Source organism: Tachysurus vachellii, chromosome 7 (assembly GCF_030014155.1).
Source record: "Tachysurus vachellii isolate PV-2020 chromosome 7, HZAU_Pvac_v1, whole genome shotgun sequence".
NCBI classification, from domain to species: domain Eukaryota; kingdom Metazoa; phylum Chordata; class Actinopteri; order Siluriformes; family Bagridae; genus Tachysurus; species Tachysurus vachellii.
In genome coordinates this window covers 1,720,304-1,743,936 of record NC_083466.1, presented here as the reverse complement: position 1 = coordinate 1,743,936, position 23,633 = coordinate 1,720,304, and the positions used below count along the sequence as shown (strand labels likewise).

The 23,633-nt window shown below is 41.4% G+C and overlaps 1 protein-coding gene across 1 annotated transcript in view; it reads right to left on the bottom strand.

Moving 5' to 3' along the window:
* The window catches only part of st6galnac3 (ST6 (alpha-N-acetyl-neuraminyl-2,3-beta-galactosyl-1,3)-N-acetylgalactosaminide alpha-2,6-sialyltransferase 3), a 35,540-nt gene extending 18,938 nt beyond the window's left edge, over window positions 1–16,602 (bottom strand). Inside the window, exons 1-2 of the mRNA XM_060873822.1 lie at window positions 16,380–16,602; window positions 5,301–5,486 (exon numbers count right to left, since the gene is read on the bottom strand). Coding sequence (XP_060729805.1) covers window positions 5,301–5,486; window positions 16,380–16,397 — 204 coding nt within the window. The 5' untranslated portion in view covers window positions 16,398–16,602. The remainder of the gene's footprint in view (window positions 1–5,300; window positions 5,487–16,379) is intronic.
* Window positions 16,603–23,633: the final 7,031 nt, after the last annotated feature.

The following is a 23,633-nucleotide window of genomic DNA, read 5'->3' as shown; positions in this document are numbered from 1 at the left end:
TGTAAGAGACAGACAGACAGACAGACAGACAGAGGGTGTAAGAGACAGACAGACAGACAGGCAGAGGGTGTAAGAGACAGACAGACAGGCAGACAGACAGAGGGTGTAAGAAACAGACAGACAGGCAGACAGACAGACAGAGAGTGTAAGAGACAGAGAGACAGACAGACAGACAGAGGGTGTAAGAGACAGACAGACAGACAGACAGACAGACAGACAGAGGGTGTAAGAGACAGACAGACAGACAGACAGAGGGTGTAAGAGACAGACAGACAGACAGACAGACAGAGGATGTAAGAGACAGACAGACAGACAGAGGGTGTAAGAGACAGACAGACAGGCAGACAGACAGAGAGTGTAAGAGACAGAGAGACAGACAGACAGACAGGCAGAGGGTGTAAGAGACAGACAGACAGACAGACAGAGGGTGTAAGAGACAGACAGACAGGCAGACAGACAGACAGAGAGTGTAAGAGACAGAGAGACAGACAGACAGACAGACAGACAGAGAGTGTAAGAGACAGAGAGACAGACAGACAGAAAGAGGGTGTAAGAGACAGACAGACAGACAGACAGACAGACAGAGGATGTAAGAGACAGACAGACAGACAGAGGGTGTAAGAGACAGACAGACAGGCAGAGAGTGTAAGAGACAGACAGACAGACAGACAGACAGACAGACAAATGTGTAACAGGAAGTGTAGACAGTTCACTATGGGATCCTGAAGCGTGTAATGTTAATGTTCTACAGGTAATGATGCTCTGTTTCTGTGCTCACTGGGTGTGCAGTGAAAACAGTATTTTGAGTGAATCGTGATTAAATGTACCGACAGCTTCACCCTAGCGTAAGAAAGCCTCGGTGTGAAAGTGCACTTGTCCAAGCAGATGATGAAGCAGCGAGAGCAAAGCAGAGCGCCAACAAAAACACCGTGCCAACTGAGCCTCCGCCAGCCATCAGCCGAGTCAGAGCGCCGTATCCGTCACTCCGCTCTCTCCATTTAGGCTGCTGAAGTAGGGCACAAGTGCTGATTGCTATTGGACGGGTCCCTCCCTTTAAATTAGGGCTCGTCGTTGCTGGGTGACGGAGCCGCTGAGTGTTTAGTTTTTGGTCCAAAGTATTTAAACAAGTCAAAGAGAACATTTAAAAAGAAAATTGTACTAAGATTGCTAATCCTAGAAAGCACTTAGCGTAAGTATAAATCACGTCGAAATTGTTATCTCTAATGTAATTGTGTTTCGTATCCGACTGACGATCTTATTTTAGACGGAACGATAGTAAAATATGAAAGATTTCTGAGTTTCCTCCAGAGCGACGCTGCTTTCCAAGAGCTCTCACGTGGTCCTATTGTATTTTCTCAGCCTCTTAGTGGAGGCAGACAGTCAGTCTAGAGATGCTGCTCTCTGGTGCCTGGTGCACACGGCGTCTCCCAGCCCGAGCCTGAGCCCGAGTCCAATCTTCACAGCTCGCCGCGCATGATCGATCGACCGGCTCTGCCAAAAGCCGCATCATCTACATCATCTACATCATCCCTGAGACTTCCATACGCTCACATCTGAGCTGACATTAAAACATCTCCCAGACTGGTTGGATTGGTCTCGGATGTTGTAAATTATACAGGAATATATTAAGATGCAAAAACAAATTTGATTGGACGGCATGCGGGACGACACACGAAGGATTTTACTTATAGAGAGAACTATTCCTCAGTTACTGAAAGCTTCCTGTAGATTTGACCTTCAGTTAAAATGAACACAGAGCCATTTGAAGAGTTTAAAGAAATCTGTGTATATATTCATTTTCCAACCAAATGTCAGTGCTGAAGCTTTGAGTCTTTTAGCGCTTTGAATTCAACACATTAAATATGTTTCTAGTGAAATATCTAGTCGGTGTTTGTACTGTGGAAGTTTACCAGGGGTGCCATTACTTTTGTCTAGTCTTAATTTTGTCTTAATTGTTTTGGACTGGATTTCATGCAGTCCTGAAGACGTGAACCTCGACTGTTTAATCCACAGACGGATCAAAAGGTCAGCGATGGTTAAACCGGAGCCAAATGCTAATCCGGAGAGCCGTCAAAAAAAAGTTGTAAAGACTTCGTAAAGAAACGAAGGACTGAAATAATGAAACCCGGGAAGCTGATAATTAAGTAGGTCCTGGTAAAACTCTTGTAAATGAAAATAATAGACCTGCAACAACAACAAGAAACAGGGCAGAAATATAAATAAATAAAACCAGATGAATGAACAGTTTTCGATGTACAAAATTCCGACAGCAAAGCGCACGCTGACCTCCTTCACTGCCTTCGCTCCTGTTTTATAAGCCCTCCAGAACCGAGAGTTGTATCACATGTGCATTTCAAGTGTTTACCAGCTTCGGGGTGAGTAGTGCGATGTGCTGTGCTTTTATACCTCGGTCTAACATGTAAGTGAAATTATTGGCTGAGGAAGAAATCTTGTGTCCTTTTAAATCCGCGTCCGTATAGTAATGTAGCATCAACGCACGACGATTACTGTTCGTGACCTACGGTAAAATTACGCTCTAGAGTTTTACACTGAATTTTGTAAACAAAAACAACAACAACAAACATATCCAGTGAGCAGCAGTCGGGCAGAGAGGAAGCAAGTGTCTGATGTTCGAGCTGACAGGAATTAGCCTACAGTAACCAAACAACCACTGTTTACATCGGTGATGAGCAGGACGGCATTTCGTGACACGTCGCACAACCGCTTACAGGTGCACAGGATTCCATGGTTCTTCTTAAAGTCCAAAACGTGTTCTACAGCAGTCATGATATTATATACAGTAATATCAGCCAATTCCATCATAACATTGTCATCGACCCTCGGTGCTCTGGCGCTAAAGATGAGCACAGAAGTCACTCGGTAATGGAAAAGCTTGGAGGGAATCGCTAATGAGACCTGCCGGCTTCGTCTCTGGCACTGATCAAAGCCGCTCAGATCGATGCGGAGATGCTTCTACAAAAGTGCTACACCAAACTCCTCCATCTCCCAGATGAGCTCACGAGCCGACGCACCTGATCGCTCCAGAGCACAGCTGAAGCACAGACGAGACGAGACGAGACGAGACACAAAGCCACCCTGGAGACCGAGGCGTCACCCTGAACAGGCTTGGTGTTAAGAACTGGTTTATTATGTGTTATTCTAGTCAGGCTGTAGAACTTACACTACCTTCCAGAGCCACTTCTAATAACCGTTATCTAATTTATTAAACATTAGCCATTATCTCTTTAAACATGACCTCACGATAAGGAAAATGATCTGCGTCTAAAGTCAGAAAAAGTCAATCTTTCCATCCAGTCTCGAAGCCTCAGAGACAAGCCGTGATGAGGGGACGGAGGGACTAGTGCTGCAGTGCGTTTCCAGTGCTGACAGAAATCGAACAAAATGAGGTTCGCTCTTTAGTGTGCGCTGATTACATTCGACCTGTAAACCTTTGCCTCTGAGGCGCTTATTTCCATAAACGCCACTGGCACTGTGGAGACTTCAAAGCCATTTGATGTTCCAAACACCATTATCATCATTTCTACAAAACTCCTCAGTAAATAACATCACAGGAACCTGTTAGGACCTGGAACCCACGTGTGGTTAAATGATCACCTTGGTGTGTAATCAAACTACTTATTTTCTATAAAACTAACTGAAATTTCTTTCATTTCTTTAAGCACCGCATGTGTTTGGAGTAAGCAGAGAAGCTGTCGGAGACGCGTCTGTTTGTGACGGAAGCCTGAATCGCTCGATTGGACATCATTTAAGAGTGATGAATGTTTTTTGGGGGTTTTTTTTTCACCGTGCGGTGACCTGTGAGACTCTGCAGCCGACACCTTCGTCTCTCGATCTGGGTTCGGTGTAGCGTAGACAATTTACTGTGACAGGTAGATGATGCGCTACACAATGACATCGAAATGTGATGGGAGGCGGTGAGAATGGGACGGTTTTTGGATTCGTAGTTCACCTCGTTTTTATGTTTTATTCGAGGAAGAGAGAAAGAGAGATAGAGAGACCGAGTGCGAATTCAAGACCAAATCACAACCCCCTATAAGCACTGTACCTAAATAGTAACGACGCCGATGCTAAGCCGAAATAATGTTTAGTATAGTAGCATACGGTTTGGGAGACAAGTGTTTCTGTGCCAACTCGGAGGATGTAATTAAACGCTGCTATTCCTGCAATATTACTGATATCCTTCTAGTAAAGTCTGGCCACTCAGCAGCAATCTTAGCGATGCACCCTGGGAGTTATTTTCAGTCCTTAGAGACCAGGCTTCAATTCTGAGAGACAGGTAAAATCGACAGAACAACAAATCGACAAAACAATGATTCGATTTAAATCCTTTGACAACACAGAAAAACAAAACCAAAGGATACAAAGACTAATTAAAACCCAGGACTACTAGGTAATGATGCAAATACCCCGACGAGGATAAACCATCTGAACGTCTCCAAAAAAAAATGGTCAGACTGCTAGGTTGCGGAAGTTGAGCGTAAAAAGGGTTTAAAAAAAAAAAAAAAAAGGTTTCGACTGCTCTTTTTAGTCCTGGGGTAACTAAAAGCTTGCTAACTCTAGTGCTAAGTCTCTGAAGCACAGTTAAAGGGCATTACCGTTGTTCCCTGATGCTGCTATGAATCACAAATGTGTCTCAGATAATCTCCCTGGTGACCTTGGCAGCTCTCCACGCAGAGACGAGGGCAAGGAGCCGTTCTTGTTAATGTTTTTATGTGAATAATTTAATGGACGGACGAGGAACACAACCGGGCATGTTGTTAGGAATATGAGAAGCAGAAGAAAAAAAAAAACCTTAGCCATAGAAATGAGCGAAACACAATATTAACGGTGTCGTGTCAGTGGAAGGGGCTCGTAATCCTGTCTGGGCAAGTGAGCGGGTTTTCACAGCAAAAACTAATCTATTGTCAAGTGAGACAAAACAACATGCTGCAGCTTTTCTTGTGTCCATCCAGACTAGACAATAAAATCTGTCTACAAACGATATTCCTCGCAAGACGTCCGTCCTTCGGTCTGTGTGTCTTTGAGAGCAGATCCGATTGGGCGTGTCTTTAACGAATGGACAGATTTATGGTAGCCGTCACCACCGTTGGATTACGCCACGTTCACGTTCTAGCTAGTGAGAACATTTCTGACAGGAAACCTCAGGAAAGCCCTGTTAAAGGTATTTAAGCTACTGTTTACTTCAAATCTTCAGAACTTAACTCTTCATTAATTAACAATATAACAAATAGAATTCTTAACAAATATACAGGTTATACTGTATATGCTAATGTTCTCACCTCCCTTTTGGGCACGCTGACGTAGCCCGGATGTTGACGTGCCACTTTTCTTTGCCATGATGTTATCCACGTGTATCTGAAGCCTTTTTGCAGGATCGGCTGTAAGTACGGCTTCTCCAAGTAATTCACCAACACCACGAAGAGAGACACGGCCAACACCAGGCTGCTCGCTAGCACCCACTTCTTCTGCAGCAGGGAATAAGATCAGGTGTAAGTAACAGCGAGGCTATAAAATGAGCTGAATGCAAAAGTTTTAAGTCACTTCAGGTCCAGCACCAGATACAACACATGAAGTTATTATAAAACCCAAAATGAACACATCACATTTACACTATCAGGTGCTTTATTGGCCTTGTCCAGCCATTCTTATCACGTCGCAGTGCATTCTGGGTAACCAAGGTAACATTGATCCCTCGTTTCAGCTATCAAACCTTCAAAATCAAAATTCAACCGAGAAGAAATAACGATGTTAAGAAGAGTCAGTTTTGTGCACAATGCTCCGTCTGACTGACCTCCGGTGCTCCTCCATTAACCCCCTTCTCACTTCAGAATATTGTCGCTGTCGGGCGGAAACCTCATATGTCCAAATTTGGTCAGTTTCATATTTTTTCACATATCGATGCTATTGGTCAGTCCCCACGTGGGTCTGTTATTTTTACAAGTTATTAACCAATCTAAAGTCTTGAAAATAGCTTGAGCGCAAATCTCATAACTCCATTGGACACTTCAACTGTCCACCTCTTCCTCATTCCGCAGGAGAGCTTCACAGCATATTTCTCCTCAAGAAGAGTCGCAACAAATCAATACGTCTTCTGAGGTAAATGTCTTCAAAACACTGGGCTCAAAGAAAAAAAATCCTGACCCCCGCTAGTTCTGGTGCTCGTCTGAGGACAGGAATTTAGCGCAAGACAATCCACTGCAACGCGGACTAAACCCTGTGCACTGCAGATAAGGTACGCCGTTTTTTTAATTTCCTGAAAAATATCGGTTTTGGAGATACGAGGATTCCGCCCGACAGCGTCGATATATTCACTACGCAAAGGCCCGTGTTTTCAAAAAGTTCCCTAAGCTTTGAAATCCATCTTCTTGAAAAACTCGTCCGAGTCCGTCAGCAAAACCGTCTTCGGGTCTCAGATCTCGCACATCAAACGTTTCACTTCTCAGGGACACATCAAACGCTCAAATACATATATATATATATATATATATATATATATATATATATATATATAATATTTATATATATGGCCATTTAGAGCTCACAAGCAAATATTTTGCACCGTGTTACATCATCGAGTGGCTTCTAGAGAGAAACTCCAGTTGTCTATTGTGTGGCAGAGAAGAAAAAAGGATGCCACTTAAGAATATAGGTCAAGACGAGTTAAGAACGTATGAGGTTTGAGGAACATATACCGATAGTGTTATTACGGTGCACACTTCAAAACATTATTCCATGATCAAATGGCTCATGGTGACCAGTGTACTGTACATGACGCATTAGACTGCCTGAGTGTTTAAGATCTTGAAGCTTGTGGCCAGAAGAGTGCTATATTATAAATGGTATAATGTAAATCTGAATTTGAAGCGATGCTGAATAACACTGAGGTACTGAACAAGCTGACGCTCTGTGGTAGCTAATTTTCGGCTAATTTACCTGACGGTTTGTAGCTTTTGAGCTGCTTGTGTTTTTTAAATTCATGTGAAACCCAAACACTGTAATTATCACAGTCATTAATATCCTCATATTTTCTCACACACAAAAACATGTTTTTTGTTTGTTTTTTGTTTACTTGTCCTCTATCTTTGTGCGCTTTTCACAACGAGTTTGTTACTCAGCTGCTGATATATTTTTTAAAAATTATTCATCTGTTTCAAATTTCTTTCACCGATATCAATATCAGACGGGCAAAACACAACCTTTTCACACATCTACAGTTGGTTAGCTCGTGACTTTATGCACCGTTAGCTTAATGTCTTCTAGCGTAAAAGTTGCGCAGACAGTTTGTAAGTCTGACAGCAATGCAATCTGTCAAGTCTCCGTTTTCTCTTCTTATATGTTCCTCTGTATGAATTCAAAATAGAATAATGTCCAGTGTTTATGGTTAATAAATACAAGTCGTTTCCACATCAGTCACATGCTAGCATTCAGATTCAGTCAGAAAGTCAGAGCTCTTGCAATGGTCTGGAAAGAGTGCAGTTTCTTTTGCTCAGCAATGACAAACCTTTTTTTGTGTAACTCATTTCTAGAATTAGCATAGAGCATGACAGAGTTCCAGGCTTAATCCCAAATTATTCCGAATACGGATTAATCCAGTGTATAAAGGCGTGCAGTTTCATACGATGCACACAGCTGTAGCTAGATAGCTAGATTAATCCAATTTTATTTGTTATGCAAACAAAGCTAAGGCTTTTTGCAACCCTTGTACGTTTTTTGTTTTTTTTGGATGTGTTCGTTTGATTGCTACCTTCATAGCCAATGCCAGGTAAACGCCATCGGTGTCATTAGTGTTGGATAACAGAGTATAAAGGTGACACGTTGAGAAAAACATTCCTCTGGCCCGTGCTGACAGTCTCATCTGTTCTCGGAGAAGAAAAAAAAAAAAGATAAAAATTCTCCGGCTTCGATTTCAATCTGAAGGCACAGATCACGGCAAAATGGCGTGTCAAATCCAGGCGCGAGGGAGTCAATGAGCTTTCACAGACAAGCGACATATCATCCTGCTATCAGTCAGGATAATCGCTGCAGAGGCCCAACGTTCTGCACAATTTCCCCCATTACCGCCTTTTCACTGAGAGACGGATTACTGAGAAAGAAAGAAAGAAAGAAAGAAAGAATGAAAAAAAGAAGAGAGAATAATGCCACCGTGGCTCATCTACAGCTCTGCCATTACAACAAAACAAACCTGATTGCGAGCAAAATGGCTGGAAAATAGCGCAAGCTACCTTTCCTGGCTAACTCCACCCCTCCACCCCCGAACCGTAACGTTTTAATCGTCACTTTGTCTTTAAACGTCTCAGAGTTTTAAGGTGAAGTGAGGGAAAACGTTATTGTTCGAAGTTTATAAAATACTGACTCAAACTTTTCTTACAAGATCCTCTTCAGGATTCTGAAGCTCATGCCCAGAAAAGTGTACAAAAGCGCCTGAGCGTTGGCCTGAGCACCGCGTGGCACATTGCCAATGCACGTGTGTGTGATTAGATTTGATTAGATTGTATAGTACTGGGAATGCAAATGACTCCATCCAAACACTTTCTTTCTAAAATAAGTTTTAACTAGATTTGTAAAGTTTAGCGCGACAAACTTTGATGTTGGCTTTGACGATGCAAGTATTTGCAAAGGCTGGTGCTTTTTGGAGGCGAGTGGACATAAGGGTCAGTGTTACTTTTGGAAGCATGTGACGTCATCCGAATACGCTTGAGAAAGTTCCCCACATTGGGCTGAGTGTTTTGATGTCACATGTACATGTTGTGCTAATTTTTAATTTTCATGTGACATCACATGACGTCATGTGACATTGTGACGTCACGTGACTTCATCAGAATACACGTGAGGAAGTTCCCCTCATTGTTGTGAGTGTTTTGATATGTCACATGTCCATGTTGTAGAAAGTTTTTTGATTTTGTATATTTTGGGGGCGGGGCTGTGGGACAACCGGAAGGCCAGTCGGTACACCAATTTAAAAGTTTGTTCAGAGTATCACCCTAAAGGAGCTGGCCGAGTTTGGTGTAGATAGTTCGAAAGCTTGCTGAGTTATAAACCTCGGCATATGGGAGTCTATGGGAAAAAAGGCCACTTTGAGACCCGGTACCGGAAGTACCGGTACTCGGATCGCTTAGAAAAGTAATAGCAACAAACTTTAGACCAGGTTCTACAACATATCCGAATTTGGTGCATGTGGCTCGAAAGCCCTAGGAGGAGTTACTCTTGATAAATTTTTGTCTAAGCTTAAATAGGAAAACAGAATGTTGGCTTCGACAAAGCGACATAATAATATAACATTTCACTTTAAAATATTTTTGCTAATTTTTAGTCTTTCTTTCTTTCTATCTTTCTTTTTTTTTTCCTTCAGATTTCTAAAATGTCCGTAAAAAGAATCACGTCAGCTAAAAGCCACTTGATGCTCCTTAAATGCTTAGAAATAGTGAGAGATAGAAGAGTGTAGGATGCAGCATTTTGCGTCTCATTCACGCAACGCTTCCCAGAGTTCATTCGGAAGCCTCTCGCGCGCCTGCGAGATAACGTGCCCCTCGTGAGGAAGCGCTGAGCGCGAGAGCTCTCCTGGCATGGAAATGACATTAGCAATGCAAACAAGCACGCGTTTCCTGCACCGTGCTCGAACGAGCCGTTAAAAATCCAATTTTGGATAATCACAGAGTCGGGAGGATGTTTACCATGCGCTCCTCCTGCTGTTCACCCCTCGCGCTGAGGCACCTCATCGTTCCTGTCAAGACGTGCTTGTTAGCTTAGCGCAAAGACAAAATGGAGGAATAATGTAAAAGCTCGAAATGGTATAATGTAAATCTGAATTTGAAGTGATGCTGAATAACACTGAGGTACTGAACAAGCTGACGCTCTGTGGTAGCTAATTTTCGGCTAATTTACCTGACGGTTTGTAGCTTTTGAGCTGCTTGTGTTTTTTAAATTCATGTGAAACCCAAACACTGTAATTATCACAGTCATTAATCTCTTCATATTTTCTCACACACAAAAACAGCATTTCGTTTTGTCCATGTTTGTTTGTTTTTTGTTTACTTGTCCTCTATCTTTGTGCGCTTTTCTCACACGCTACATTCTGTTTTCAGACATCAGACGTACGTATTATAAAATGTTAACGAGTTTGTTACTCAGCTGCTGATATATTTTTTAAAAATTATTCAGCTGTTTCAAATTTCTTTCACCGATATCAATATCAGACGGGCAAAACACAACCTTTTCACACATCTACAGTTGGTTAGCTCGTGACTTTATGCACCGTTAGCTTGATGTCTTCTAGCGTAAAAGCTGCGAAGACAGTTTGTAAGTCTGACAGCAATGCAATCTGTCAAGTCTCCGTTTTCTCTTCTTATATGTTGCTCTGTATGAATTCAAAATGGAATAATGTCCACAGTGTTGATGGTTAATAAATACAAGTCGTTTTCCATCTGCTCTTAAAAACACCACATCAGTCACATGCTAGCATTCAGCTTCAGTCAGAAAGTCAGAGCTCCTGCAGTGGCCTGGAAATGATGTGGGTAATATCACCGCCAGGGGCTAAATCTGCTTTAAAATATGTGAAGGGAGCCTGAAAAAGTGTGACTTTCAGCCAGAATGATCAACTTCTGTTTCTGACGATGAGCAACGATGACTGACGATTGTTCGTTATTGCGTCGTCACTTCGCATGAACCGCTTTGCAGTTGAATCGTGATGCTCTTGAAACTCTATAGACTTAAATTTTTTTTTAAAAAAAAGCTATATTTGGTCGATCAGATTTTTCAAAATATATAAGGTATAAGTTTACATAAAAATAACAAAAACATTTATGACTAGCTTGAACGATGAAGATCAGTTCATTGTGTTTATCTGTCTAAAGTTGATGTACCAGCCTTGACCAGCAGATGGCGCCAAAATGATCGGTTCATTATTTCCACCTATAGCACAGAGCTGAGGATCTCTTATGTTATTAATGCCCTCGTTCTAACAGTACAGTATGTTACAGTAACATAACAGTATGGTTTCTGTATTAACAGCTGGTTCACAGGGTCTACAGCATCGCTGTATTCTAACATATAAAATAAAAGTTCATTTGGTGCCTCAAGTGTCGGTCTCAACAGAGATAAAGCTGTAAAGCCGTCTACTGGGTTAAGTTTTTTTTATTATTAGAAAATAATGTGTGCTCCATAATGCGGCATAATGGATAATTAATAATTAATTGGCTGTCATGAGGCATACTGCAACACCAAGTAACCTTTTATCAGAATAAATGATATTATAACAGTATTATAATATAACAGTTTTAACCTCCAGTCATGTTAACATTGTGTTGTAAGCATTGAATATTGTGATTATATGATTAACGCCTGCCTAGTTAAGATATGTAAAGCCTAATTAAAATGGCAGAAAAGCCCATAACTGATTGAGTAGCTGAATTACGCTCCTGGCTTTAAGTATTTGTCGTGACCTGGAAGTGTGCCTGACTTGGATCTGGATGAGCTTTCTGGTGTTTCTCTTACGCTTTGGCTTTGAAGCCTGCCATATGTCCAAAAAATGTCAGAAAGCCTTTGCGTAAACCCTTTGCTTTTTTACGTGCTGCTATTGCTTTTATTGCTGTGCCATGACTTTTTATGATGATTGATTATTCTTACTATTCAGGCCCAGAAATTCCCATGCATTAAGCTGATCTGCTTGGTTACAGAGCTTTGAACCGGAGACACAAATTTGAGCTTTCGGTAACTAATGTGTATTTGTCCTCTGTTAAATGCTGGTTAGCTTGAGAAGTGTGTCCTGAAATAACCATGGAAGCTGACATCAGCTTCACGTCCCAACACTATTTATACTGACAGAGGCCTGTCTTCTCACTCACTCACTCTCACTCATTTTCTACCACTTATCCGAACTACCTCGGGTCACGGGGAGCCTGTGCCTATCTCAGGCGTCATCGGGCATCAAGGCAGGATACACCCTGGACGGAGTGCCAACCCATCACAGGGCACACACACACACTCTCATTCACTCACACACTCACACACTACGGACAATTTTCCAGAGATGCCAATAAACCTACCATGCATGTCTTTGGACCGGGGGAGGAAACCGGAGTACCCGGAGGAAACCCCCGAGGCACAGGGAGAACATGCAAACTCCACACACACAAGGTGAAGGCGGGAATTGAACCCCCAACCCTGGAGGTGTGAAGCGAACGTGCTAAGCACTAAGCCAGGCCGGTCATCTATCTGAGCTAATAAAAACTCTGAAGCGTGCAGGACGATTGTACAGTCATTTTGTAGCTTGCGATAGCCGGCTATGATGCAGAACCGAGTAACATCAGGTAGGAAGAGCGCTTCACTTAGGCCGAGTAGAGTTTATTTATTCTAACGTACGAGCAACACCACAATACCACTCATTCTTCCTGCTGCGTTAGCTCCCACTAGATGGTACACAAAGTGTTTTCCCTTAACAATGTGCTACACTGTGCATTTGTATACACTATTCACTATACAGTGCCTTGCAGAAATATTCAACACTGTGAACTAAAACAGGATTATGTTATGAACCCAAAACAGCCCATAATATTGCATAAATATTCACCCACATTGCTGTGAAAACAGTAGAATAGGTCGGGGTTAATTACCGATGAAGCATGGTGTTGGCAGCATCGTGCTAAGAGATACAATGCTCTGACCGTCGAGTCTTCTTCTGAGCATGTTATAGAAATGTCTCTCTACAGAAACTCCAGAATCGCTCTAAAACATTCGATCTAATTATTAAATAAACACACGACTGTGATACCATGCAGTGGGTTGGAACTGGAGAAGCATGATAAGATGGTGTATAAGATGGTAAACTGAGAACCTGGCCAGTTATGGAGGTCAGCGCACACACTCACTCACTTTCACACACACACACACACACACACACACACACACACAATACACTGAAGCCTTTCCAAATGAAACAGCTCAGGTCAATAAACAGTACTTTGGTGCAAGTTGATTAAACTCTGAACAAGCGACGAGTGACTGCATCTGCATCCCTGCTGCTTGTGTCATGGATCAGTTAATACTGATTAAAAACGCCACTTCACTTCACCGTAGATCCCATTGTCTCTCTCTCGGGCACAGATAGAACGACGGCTTGTCGTAATCAGAAATTATTCTGTCCTCTAGATGTCCAGTTCTCTCTAGAGAGCTTCCTCATGGGGGTCTCGAGGGTTAAAGTCTCTCTACTGTTATTGCTGAGAAGAGAAATATGCTTCCTCATTAATCTGGTTAAATTTAGCCCGAGACACCTGGGTGGAGATGCGGACAGACGTAAGCATGAGCGTGTTTAAAATACCATGTTCTTTATCATCCTGTCCAAATGATCTAATATCTGTCTGGAATGATTATATTTATATACTTTTCTGCACCATATTCTTCTAAGACCACAGACAGTCACCAAAGCATTAAAAAGTGAAAAGAATTTTTTTTTTTTTTTTTTTTCAGATCACACAACAAACCTTAAACTAAGCTACAAAGTCGTGGAAGCTTCTAGCCTCCTGTTTAATAAACCTCAAGCCCAAATCAGCACAGGTTGAGATGTTCAATACCTCAGACTTCTCCAGGAATACCTCCTGGGTTCTTTCAGTAGAAATGTCCCCAAAGTTAACACATTTCTGGAAAAGGTTCCTGAAAGGGTTCCTCTAGTGGAAATAAGTCTGATGTTGATGTAGGACCCTAAAGTTCAATATGTGTCACCAGATCTTTCAAATAAATTCAAAAATGAAAAATGCTGCTTGCGTAAATATTCAACCCCTTCAGACTAGTGCTTGGTAGAACCACCTTTTGCTGCAATAACATTTAAGAGCTTTTCTTATCATCGTTTAACACTGAATTATTTTTTCTCACCCAGTCTTTATGTGCTTCAGGTTGCTTGGATGACACTCTTAGACGGTGCCACACAGATTTTGAGATTACACTGAGATCTGTACTTCAACCTGGCCACCGTAGACCATTCATCTTTTATGCATTGCTTTGGCCTTATTTATTATGCTTGGGATCATTTTCCGTCTCCCCCTTTATTTTGCACACATGTACTTCTCATACAGGGCTTTGTTGATGAATGGACCATGTTATGGTTGTGCAACACAGTGATTTAATTTTTTTTTGAGTTTGTATTTTAGTTAAAATCAATTCAAAACATCCAGGTGTGTTTTGAGGGTCTTTCAACCTCCCTGCCGTACAGCTGAACAAAGCTCTGGAGAAGTTCTTGGGCTCCTACAGTATATCGTCGCTGTCGGGCGGAAACCTCGTATGTCCAAATTTGGTCAATTTCATATTTTTCCACATATCGATGCTATTGGTCCGTCCCCACGTGGGTCTGTTATTTTTACAAGTTATTAACCAATCTAAAGTCTTGAAAATAGCTTGAGCGCAAATCTCATAACTCCATTGGACACTTCAACTGTCCACCTCTTCCTCACTCCGTGGGAGAGCTTCACGGCATATTTCTCCTCAAGAAGAGTCACAACGAATCAACACGTCTTCTGAGGTAAATGTCTTCAAAACACTGGGCTCAAAGAAAAAAAATCTTGACCCCCGCTAGTTCTGGTGCTCGTCTGAGGACAGGAATTTAGCGCAAGACAATCCACTGCAACGCGGACTAAACCCTGTGCACTGCAGATGCAGGTACGGCGTTTTTTTAATTTCCTGAAAAGTAACGGTTTTGGAGATACGAGGATTCCGCCTGACAGCGACGATATCCTAGCATTAGTGGCATACTGTATTGTCATACCATTCAGTACAGTAATATGTATGCTGGGATGCAACCATGATAAGATTTGCTACACTATTAGGCGCATTTCTTTTCAGGAACCTTTTCAGTCACCTAGAGAACTTAATTCTCTACGTAATTCTCCAGAGTCATTCCAGTAAAATTCCTACATAATTCATGGGTTTATGAAAACAAACATATACTTGAACTGAACCTTCAGTTACCAAAAAGGGTTTTCCAGTAGAAATGAGCATAAATCTCTCAGGGTTCCTGTATTATGTTGCTGTATGATTTAGAACCTGGCAGCCTTGACAGGAAACCATGGCTGACTCTCAATATTTCTAGATGGTTCCTCCAGTAGAAATGAGTCTAAGGTTAACCAATTCTTGGAAAAATACCTCCAATGGACATACTGTAAGTCCATCATTAAAACTTTTTCAGGTTCCTTAAAAGGCTCATGAAAAGTGTATGATCTTCTGGGTTCCCAAAAATGTTCCTGACCAGGTTCTTGAAAATATTTCTTTGGTTCCCAGAAAGATTCGGTTCTATTTTTCCACCACGGATTCCTTTTTCAGGAGCCTTTACAGAGTTGAGCCTAAATCAGAATGGAGATGCCAAATCCCTGGAACGTTCCCGAATTCCTGAGATAGTTCCTGTAGTGGTTTCCTGCATTGATTCCTTGCCAGATAGAAAAGCAATCACACTTTCACTCAAGAGATCAAGCGAAGCTATGTGAGAGCAGCACAGTGAATGTTGTGCTTGTGTTACTTGTATGGCCTTATGTTACTAACAAACAAATAATAATAATAATAATAATAATAATAATAATAATAATAAAACCAACTGTGTACAGTGTGACTGCTTTTCACTCTGAGGCTCCACAGAGATTCACGTAATGGTGACTCAGAACTGGAACCTTACACGGCAAACATTCCACTACATACTACTGTATTAATCAGTAAGGTGACAAAGCATTATAGTAACTCTAGCGTACATTCGTGTCACTAGGATCTGTCACCAGGAGTTATTGGGGGTGGATGTGGTAGCCTAGTGGTTAAGGTGTTAAACTACTGACCAGAAGGTCATGTGTTCAAATCCCAGGTCCACCAAGCCACCACTGTTGGGCCCCTGAGCGAGGCCCTTAATTAAATTGTGGATAATGGTGTTTAATAACACATAGGTTTCTGGTTTGTTGTCTGCAGAGAGTTTATAGTACAACTAAAAACCTCAGGTCGGATTTGTGTTGGGTTGGAATAATAATAATAATAATAATAATAATAATAATAATAATAATAATAATTGATATGGATTTTACACTAAGCTAAAAACAGACCTTTGGTTTGTTTATTTCAGGATCATTATCATGCCAATGACCAAGAGTCTGTTAAGGACACACAGAGAGCCGCAGTGTCCTATTTAAACACACACACACACACACACACACACACACACACACACACACACACACAGAGAGAGAGAGAAAGCTGTGTTTTTGTGAATGAATAGCTTACAGTACAGGACACACACACATTCTTTGTCAAGCCGCAGTGTGTGTATAAACATATATGTGTATGGATTCTATAATATATTTAATATTCTATAGAGTATATGTATATATAATGAGCCTCACCTTATAGATCCAGGCCATTCTGTACCGTTATGTAGCCTGCGGTGTCGGTGTGCGGGCTTTACGACGCGAAACGCGACCCCTTTTCCACTCGCTGTTTACGCAACAAAACCCCGACATCGGAGAGAAAGCGGCGCATTTTTATCGACAATTGTATCGCGCGTTTATTCTTTTATTTCGATTTTTCTTTAGAGCGTCGACTTAACGTGCGCTCCTATTGGCGGTCAGCAGCCCGCCCCTTTTGTCACGTGGCACTCTGGTTGGATGGATGGATGGATGGATGGATTGATAGATAAATAGATGGATAGATAATGTAACAATAACAAACAACAACAATAAAAGTAACAATAACAACAATTCTTGTTCATGTCTGTTTGTAATTTAGGACGTTTCAAATATTTAAAATGCAGCTCAAAAGTAAAAAAAAAAAAATTAAAATAAATAAATAAATAAATAAATAAATAAATAAATAAATAAATAGAAAGAAAGAATGCAAATAAACGTAAATATAATAAAAATATTATCCGGAGGCATCTAGAGATCTACCAGCTCCAGTTGGACTCTGCGATACTATAGAGGAGATGTGAACTCCATGTGGTCTTTTACATCAATACAACATTTATCGTGTTATCGTATTTATCGTATCGCCTGGTGTCACCCAGATGAGGATGAGGTTCCCCTTTGAGTCTGGTTCCTCTCAAGGTTTCTTCCTTTACCATCTAAGGTAGTTTTTCCTCCCCGCAGTCACCTGAGTCACCTCAGACTTGCTCATTGGGGATAAATACAAACACATTGTGAACTAAATCCATCTGATATTAATCTTGAATTTTTGTATTCTATTAATCTTTATATTATTCTTTATAATAACCTTTTGTTCAGTGTTTATGTTCTGTAAAGCTGCTTCGAGACAATGTCCATTGTAAAAAAGCGCTATACAAATAAACTTGAATCGAAGAAACAGGAATTGATGCAACAAAAAAAAATTTGTCATTTTAAAATGCAGCTTAAAATGCTTTACGGTGTGATGTAACTATATGGAAATGAAGGTAAATAAGAATAGTGGTGACCGCTTTTTAGTAGAAGGGGTTCGATTCCTGCTTCTGCCCGTCATGTGTGGAGTTTGCGTGTTCTCCCCATGTTTCAGGGGTTTCCTCAGGGTACTCTGGTTTTATCCCTCAGTCCAAAGATTTGCATTGCAGACTGATTAGGTTCTATAAATTGTGTGTGATTGTTGTACTCCGTGATGGATTGGCACCTCATCCTTGTGCCCTGGATAGATTCCAGGCTCCTCACAAGACTGTGTAAGATAAGTGGACCAGAAAATGGACAGATGGATAATAATATAAAAGTCGTGTCAATTAATTTACAATGTTATTATAACAATAACGTATTGTTGATGTGTTGTTTTATTAAATAATCCGCTGGATCCATTTCGCTACCCCATCACTGATTATTTCTCTATAACTATCTACATAATTCGCCTTATGTTCTGGACGTCGTCTTGTTCTCGGCGATAGACATCAATGTTACACCGCTTTACACCTCAGACCACTTGATATTTTTCACCTTCACTGTTCCTGTGCAACCTGAAACCAACTATTCAACTCAACTCTATCACTGTAGCCTCCATCACCATCACCCTCTCAAAACCCTTCCAGACCCAGACTCCGTTTTCTCTCTTCAGATTCCACATTCATGGACCTGCTCTGTGGAGGAAATCACCAATCAATACAGATCTCCACTCATAGCACTCTCTTTTATCCAAACTCTAATCTGACGTGACAACTGCATAGACCTCCTTCTACTAGAGAAAGCCGGAAACCTTTGCACGTGATCCTTGCACATGATCTACAGTACGCATCATCTGTCTCTGACTTCTTTTAACATGCCACCTCCTCCTTCTCCTTCTCCTTCTTCCTCCATTTTGCTCTCAGCCATGTCATGTTTCTGTTCTCAGCATTTCATCATGGATGGCAACTAAAACTGAGCTTCTATACACCGTTGGAGATGCATGCCTGGGTTCAGGGTCTTGTGAATTCCCTGGACAACTATTAGATCTTATCATCAGTCACCACACACAACCTTGGGCGACACATGGACAATTACTTGCCCTTGTCACTTCACAATGCTAAACTGACACAGGTTTCTCCTCAGCAACATTAGGAGGAAGCTACCATTGTATCCATAGAGGCCACACATGTGCTTCTTCAGTCACTTGACATTTTAAGACTGGACTGCTGCAAATCCCTCCAGGCAGGCGAGTCTGGACCACTTCCCACAAATCCCACACCACCTCATTACTACACAACCTTCACTTTTTTTTTTTTTTCCTGTAGCTGCCCACATCAGACTTGATGCTTATCTACAAAGCCAAAAACAGACCACCAACTGCAAACCAATCTGAACCATGCTCCCTGCAAGCCTCTGGCACTATTTCAATGGACCCACCATCTCTCAGGGTAGAAGGGAGATGTAAAAAAAAAAAAAAAAAACCAACAACAAAAACGATTCAATTGTTTTATGTTCATACTACCAGAGTCAGGCCTGTCTTACTCTCTGCCCCCTTCAGTCATTCTTCAATATGTGGAGCATCCAGTTTTACAAACAATTTCTAGTAGAATTAGCTGCTGTTGTAAATTAATCAGCACCTTCTAGCCAATCAGAATCAAGAATTCATCAGCACTTGCTAGTTGATTTCTAGTTGATCGTGCATGACCAGAGGTCACATAGATCATGCTATACAATAGTTTGTGCAGATTGGAGCCATTTTCCCAGTCTTTATTGAGCTCAGAGAGATGGATTTTGATTATTGAAAGCTCCTGAGGTCAGTAATTCTCTACCCACGCTGATTGATGATAACAATGCCATGCCACTGCAGGTCCACTTGAGAACTTTAGACCCTCTTTCTTTTTTTTCTACTTTCTACTTTTATTTACAAGCTCACAAGAGAAAATACACTAGTGACACTTGAAATGGGTTTTATATATATATATATATATATATACATATATATATATATATATATATATATATATATATATATATATATATATGTATATATAATGGTGCATTATGTAGGAAGTAGGAGAATTGGTCAAGATTTAGATTTCTTATAGTCAAATGATGTTAGACGCAATGTTATGGCGCGTCTATAAAAATAGGAGCCCTGTCTAAAAAAAAAAAAAGCTTCTGGTGCATAAGGTAATTTTCCCAGAATGGATTTTCCATTCATATAATTTGTATGAGTTGTGTGTGGTGGTTTGTTCTAAGAACTTACACTGTCATAGACGTGTGTGTGTGTGTTACTGACATTTTTAAAAGACTTCTTATTCTGACTTCTGGGATAAGAAACATTCCACCAAGCAAAAATCCCCAGCTAATAGCAGAGCTGTGGGCAGAAACTGACACTCATGAGAGGGAGGCGATGATTAACACTAACTGCGCGTTGGAAAAACACATACACACACATTATATTAGGTGTGGAAATAACATTAATTGTAACTTAATGGAAATAATATGATGTATTGTTTCTTAACAATTAGGGAAATTTTTGTGTACAATGGCGAATGTCAACACACTACCTGGAACCTGTTCCAAGTTTAGTCATAAAGGGCTCATACCTCTATAAATAGCACAATATCAGGTCACGTTATCATTCACTAGCTGTCGAGGGGAAGGAAGAAAAGTGTTCGTGCTGAGTAAGAGAATTAACAATGGACTGTTGTACTGAGTTAGCATTTTGGATCACTGCCCAGGTCTGAAGGGAGATGATGGAAGCTCCATAATGTTATAACAAGACTATAATGACCTGAGTATTTCCCAAACCACCTGGTAAATAATCTGTAACTGATTGATCAGTAGAGCAGCTCAACGTGAGTCCAGGATTGAACTTCCACATACATACCACATGGTATTACAGATTGTGTAGTATTTATTTTATTTATTTTATGTAATCTAAGCTTAACTGTGATTCCTCTAGAAACAGTGGAAAGAAAGAGCTGGAAACAGCAACAGATCCTTGTCCTCAGCTGATTTTTATTCTGTAAATGCAGTTATTTTTCATTTCCTGACCGGGCAGTTGCTAAGGATGTTGTCAATGCATCATGGTGTTTGTCTTTGCAAGCAAAAATTCATTGCTGTCTACCGAGGGATCCACCACTCTCATTTCAGCCAGATGCCCTGTGTCATCATCAGAATCTGGTATCTCTCTAGTGTGGAGAAAATGAGAGTTTGGTGTTGGTAAAATTTGCAGCCGTAAAGTATTGAAGCTTGAAGGAAAAACACCATAGAGACTTGTCCTGAGACCGTAGAGATTTTTTCACACAGTGAAAAGTAGCATTCATGATTTGGCCTTTGACCAAAAATTGTTCTCCAGCGAAGCATGGCAACATTTTAGCTGGCTCAAGGGATAAAGAAAAAAAAAGTAATTGGTAATGTCTCGGTTGAAAATGTAACATCTAACCCATTAGAAGAAAAAGCAGAAGGGGCCCAGTACTGAGCCTTGAGGTACTCCTGTAACGCTTCAGTTACATCAAGACCTCCAGTTAAATAAAGCAAATCCTCCAACTTGTTGCCCTAAATAAATGTATATGCAGTCATGTTGAGAAAAAAAAAAGGATTCTGTATTAAATATCCAGGTCTTTATTAAGAAATGTCAACATGTCAATTTCTGATCTTGTGATTTCTGATGTTTTAGTTTGTACTTGTAGATAAAAGTCATGTAATTGCTTGTAAACAACAACAAAAAAAATCAGAAAAATCTTTTCACTTATTAAACAAAATAAATCAACAAATATGAGTATTTGATCTGAGGAAAAAGTTAGTACACCCTGTGCCCTAATAGCTAGTGTTTCCCCCTTTGGCTGAAATAACCTCTGAGACATTTCTTGTAGCCATCTAACAGTTTCTGACATCAACTAGAAGAAAGATTCCCCCAGTCCTCAATGCAGAACTCTTTCAGCTGTGTTATGTTTGAGGGGTTTCTTACATGCACAATACATTTTAAATCACCACAGAGGATCTCAGTAGGATTTTGATCTGTAGCCATTCCAGAACTCCGTTTTTTACTGTTCAGCGAGTCCTTGGTGTATTTACTAGGATGTTTTTGTCATGTTTCATGGTCCAGTTCCACTTTTCCACAGTTTTTGACAGAGTTTCTCACATGTTCCTTAAGTACCTTCTGATACAATGTAGAATTCATAGTGGATTCTATGATCACCTGACCAGGTCCTGCTGCAACAAAACATCTCCACCTACATGTTTCACAGTTGGTATGAGGATCTTTTGCTGAAATGCTGTATTTGGTTTACACCACACATTCCTTCTCAAACTTCAATCTCGTCCCCACGTGTTTATCTTCCTCCTTGAACACCTCCCATGATAATTTAAGTTGTTGAGTCTCTCTCTGATTGTAGATTCATGCACTTTGGAGACTTTTTTAAACATCTTGCGATCTGCTCTTGTTCATGGCATTTCTCTCACTCACTCTTACTCATTTTCTACCGCTTATCCGAACTACCTCGGGTCACGGGGAGCCTGTGCCTATATCAGGCGTCATCGGGCATCAAGGCAGGATACACCCTGGACGGAGTGCCAACCCATCACAGGGCACACACACACACACTCATTCACTCACACACTCACACACTACGGACAATTTTACAGAGATGCCAATCAACCTACCATGCATGTCTTTGGACCGGGGGAGGAAACCGGAGTACCCGGAGGAAACCCCCGAGGCACGGGGAGAACATGCAAACTCCACACACACAAGGTGGAGGCGGGAATCAAACCCCCAACCCTGGAGGTGTGAGGCGAACGTGCTAACCACTAAGCCACCGTGCCCCCCTCATGGCATTTCTGATTTATTTATTAAAGCCACACCCACAAAATGTCATAAAAGCTCCGGATCCACCAGAATAAAGTGCTTATGAACGAAAGGCGAGTGCAAAGAACTTTTTTTTTCTTCTTGTAATCATATGTTTCAGCCAGGGCAGCTTTTTTTCTGAAGAGATGGAGGTTATTCCACCTTCTGCCCTATAAATCCCTTGGCTTGGCTGCAGCTGGCACACTGCTTGTGTTTCATGTATTACCAGCTCTAAGCGCTGTAGTGCACCGAACCACAGTGACACGCTGCACATTTTTCAGGCCACGAGACACGAATAGAAACCCGATGACTTTTCAGTGATGGAAAGCTGACGCCGACCCTGAGGATCAAGACACGATAAATGCAGCGCAGAAAAAAAAAAGAGATGCAGGGAAATTACCGACTTGCAAATGTTGTCCTGAAAAAGATGAACAATTTCTTCAGTCTTCGAAATCCCTTGTGCCTTTTTCACTTGAATCTCATCGCAAATACAGACCTCATGTCTTCATAGAAACTGTGAAACCTTCCCACTTCGTCCAAGTTCTTCCTGATTCAACCAAAGATGAGACAAAACCACTGGCTAGAAAACTATGAATGTGATAAAGGTAAAAAGAAGGCGGAGCTTGGAGGGAAGTACAAAACTGTCAATCATTCCAGATTGGATGATCCACTGATTGGACCAACGGCTGTGTTTATTATTTACATACGATTTTAACCGATCGGAATCCAGAAGACATGTACGGTATTCGTGCCAATCCACAATGTTGTATTCATCAGTATGTATCTTTGTAGATAGCAAAGCTGTACACAAAGCTCTGCACGCACATGATTAGAAGCAAACTTTGTTTTTTGTTTTGTTCATGGAGCACAAACCCTGCAGAAATATCTGGTTTGAGAGCCACAGCTTTACAGCCATCTAGTGTCAGTATGCCAACCTGCAGGAAGCCTTAAGCTGTTTATTTCATTTATTAATTTAACTGTTCTGAAATTTGGGGGGCACGGTGGCTTAGTGATTACACCGCCAGGGTCGGGGTTCGATTCCCGCCTCCGCCTTGTGTGTGTGGAGTGTGCATGTTCTCCCCGTGCCTCGGGGGTTTCCTCCGAGTACTCCGGTTTCCTCCCCCGGTCCAAAGACATGCATGGTAGGTTGATTGGCATCTCTGGAAAAATTGTCCGTAGTGTGTGATTGCGTGAGTGAATGAGTGTGTGCCCTGCGATGGGTTGGCACTCCGTCCAGGGTGTATCCTGCCTTGATGCCCGATGACGCCTGAGATAGGCACAGGCTCCCCGTGACCCGAGGTAGTTCGGATAAGCGGTAGAAAATGAGTGAGAGAGAGAGAGAGTGTTCTGAAATTTCAATCGGAAACACTGGACCAATTGGACTCGAGCGC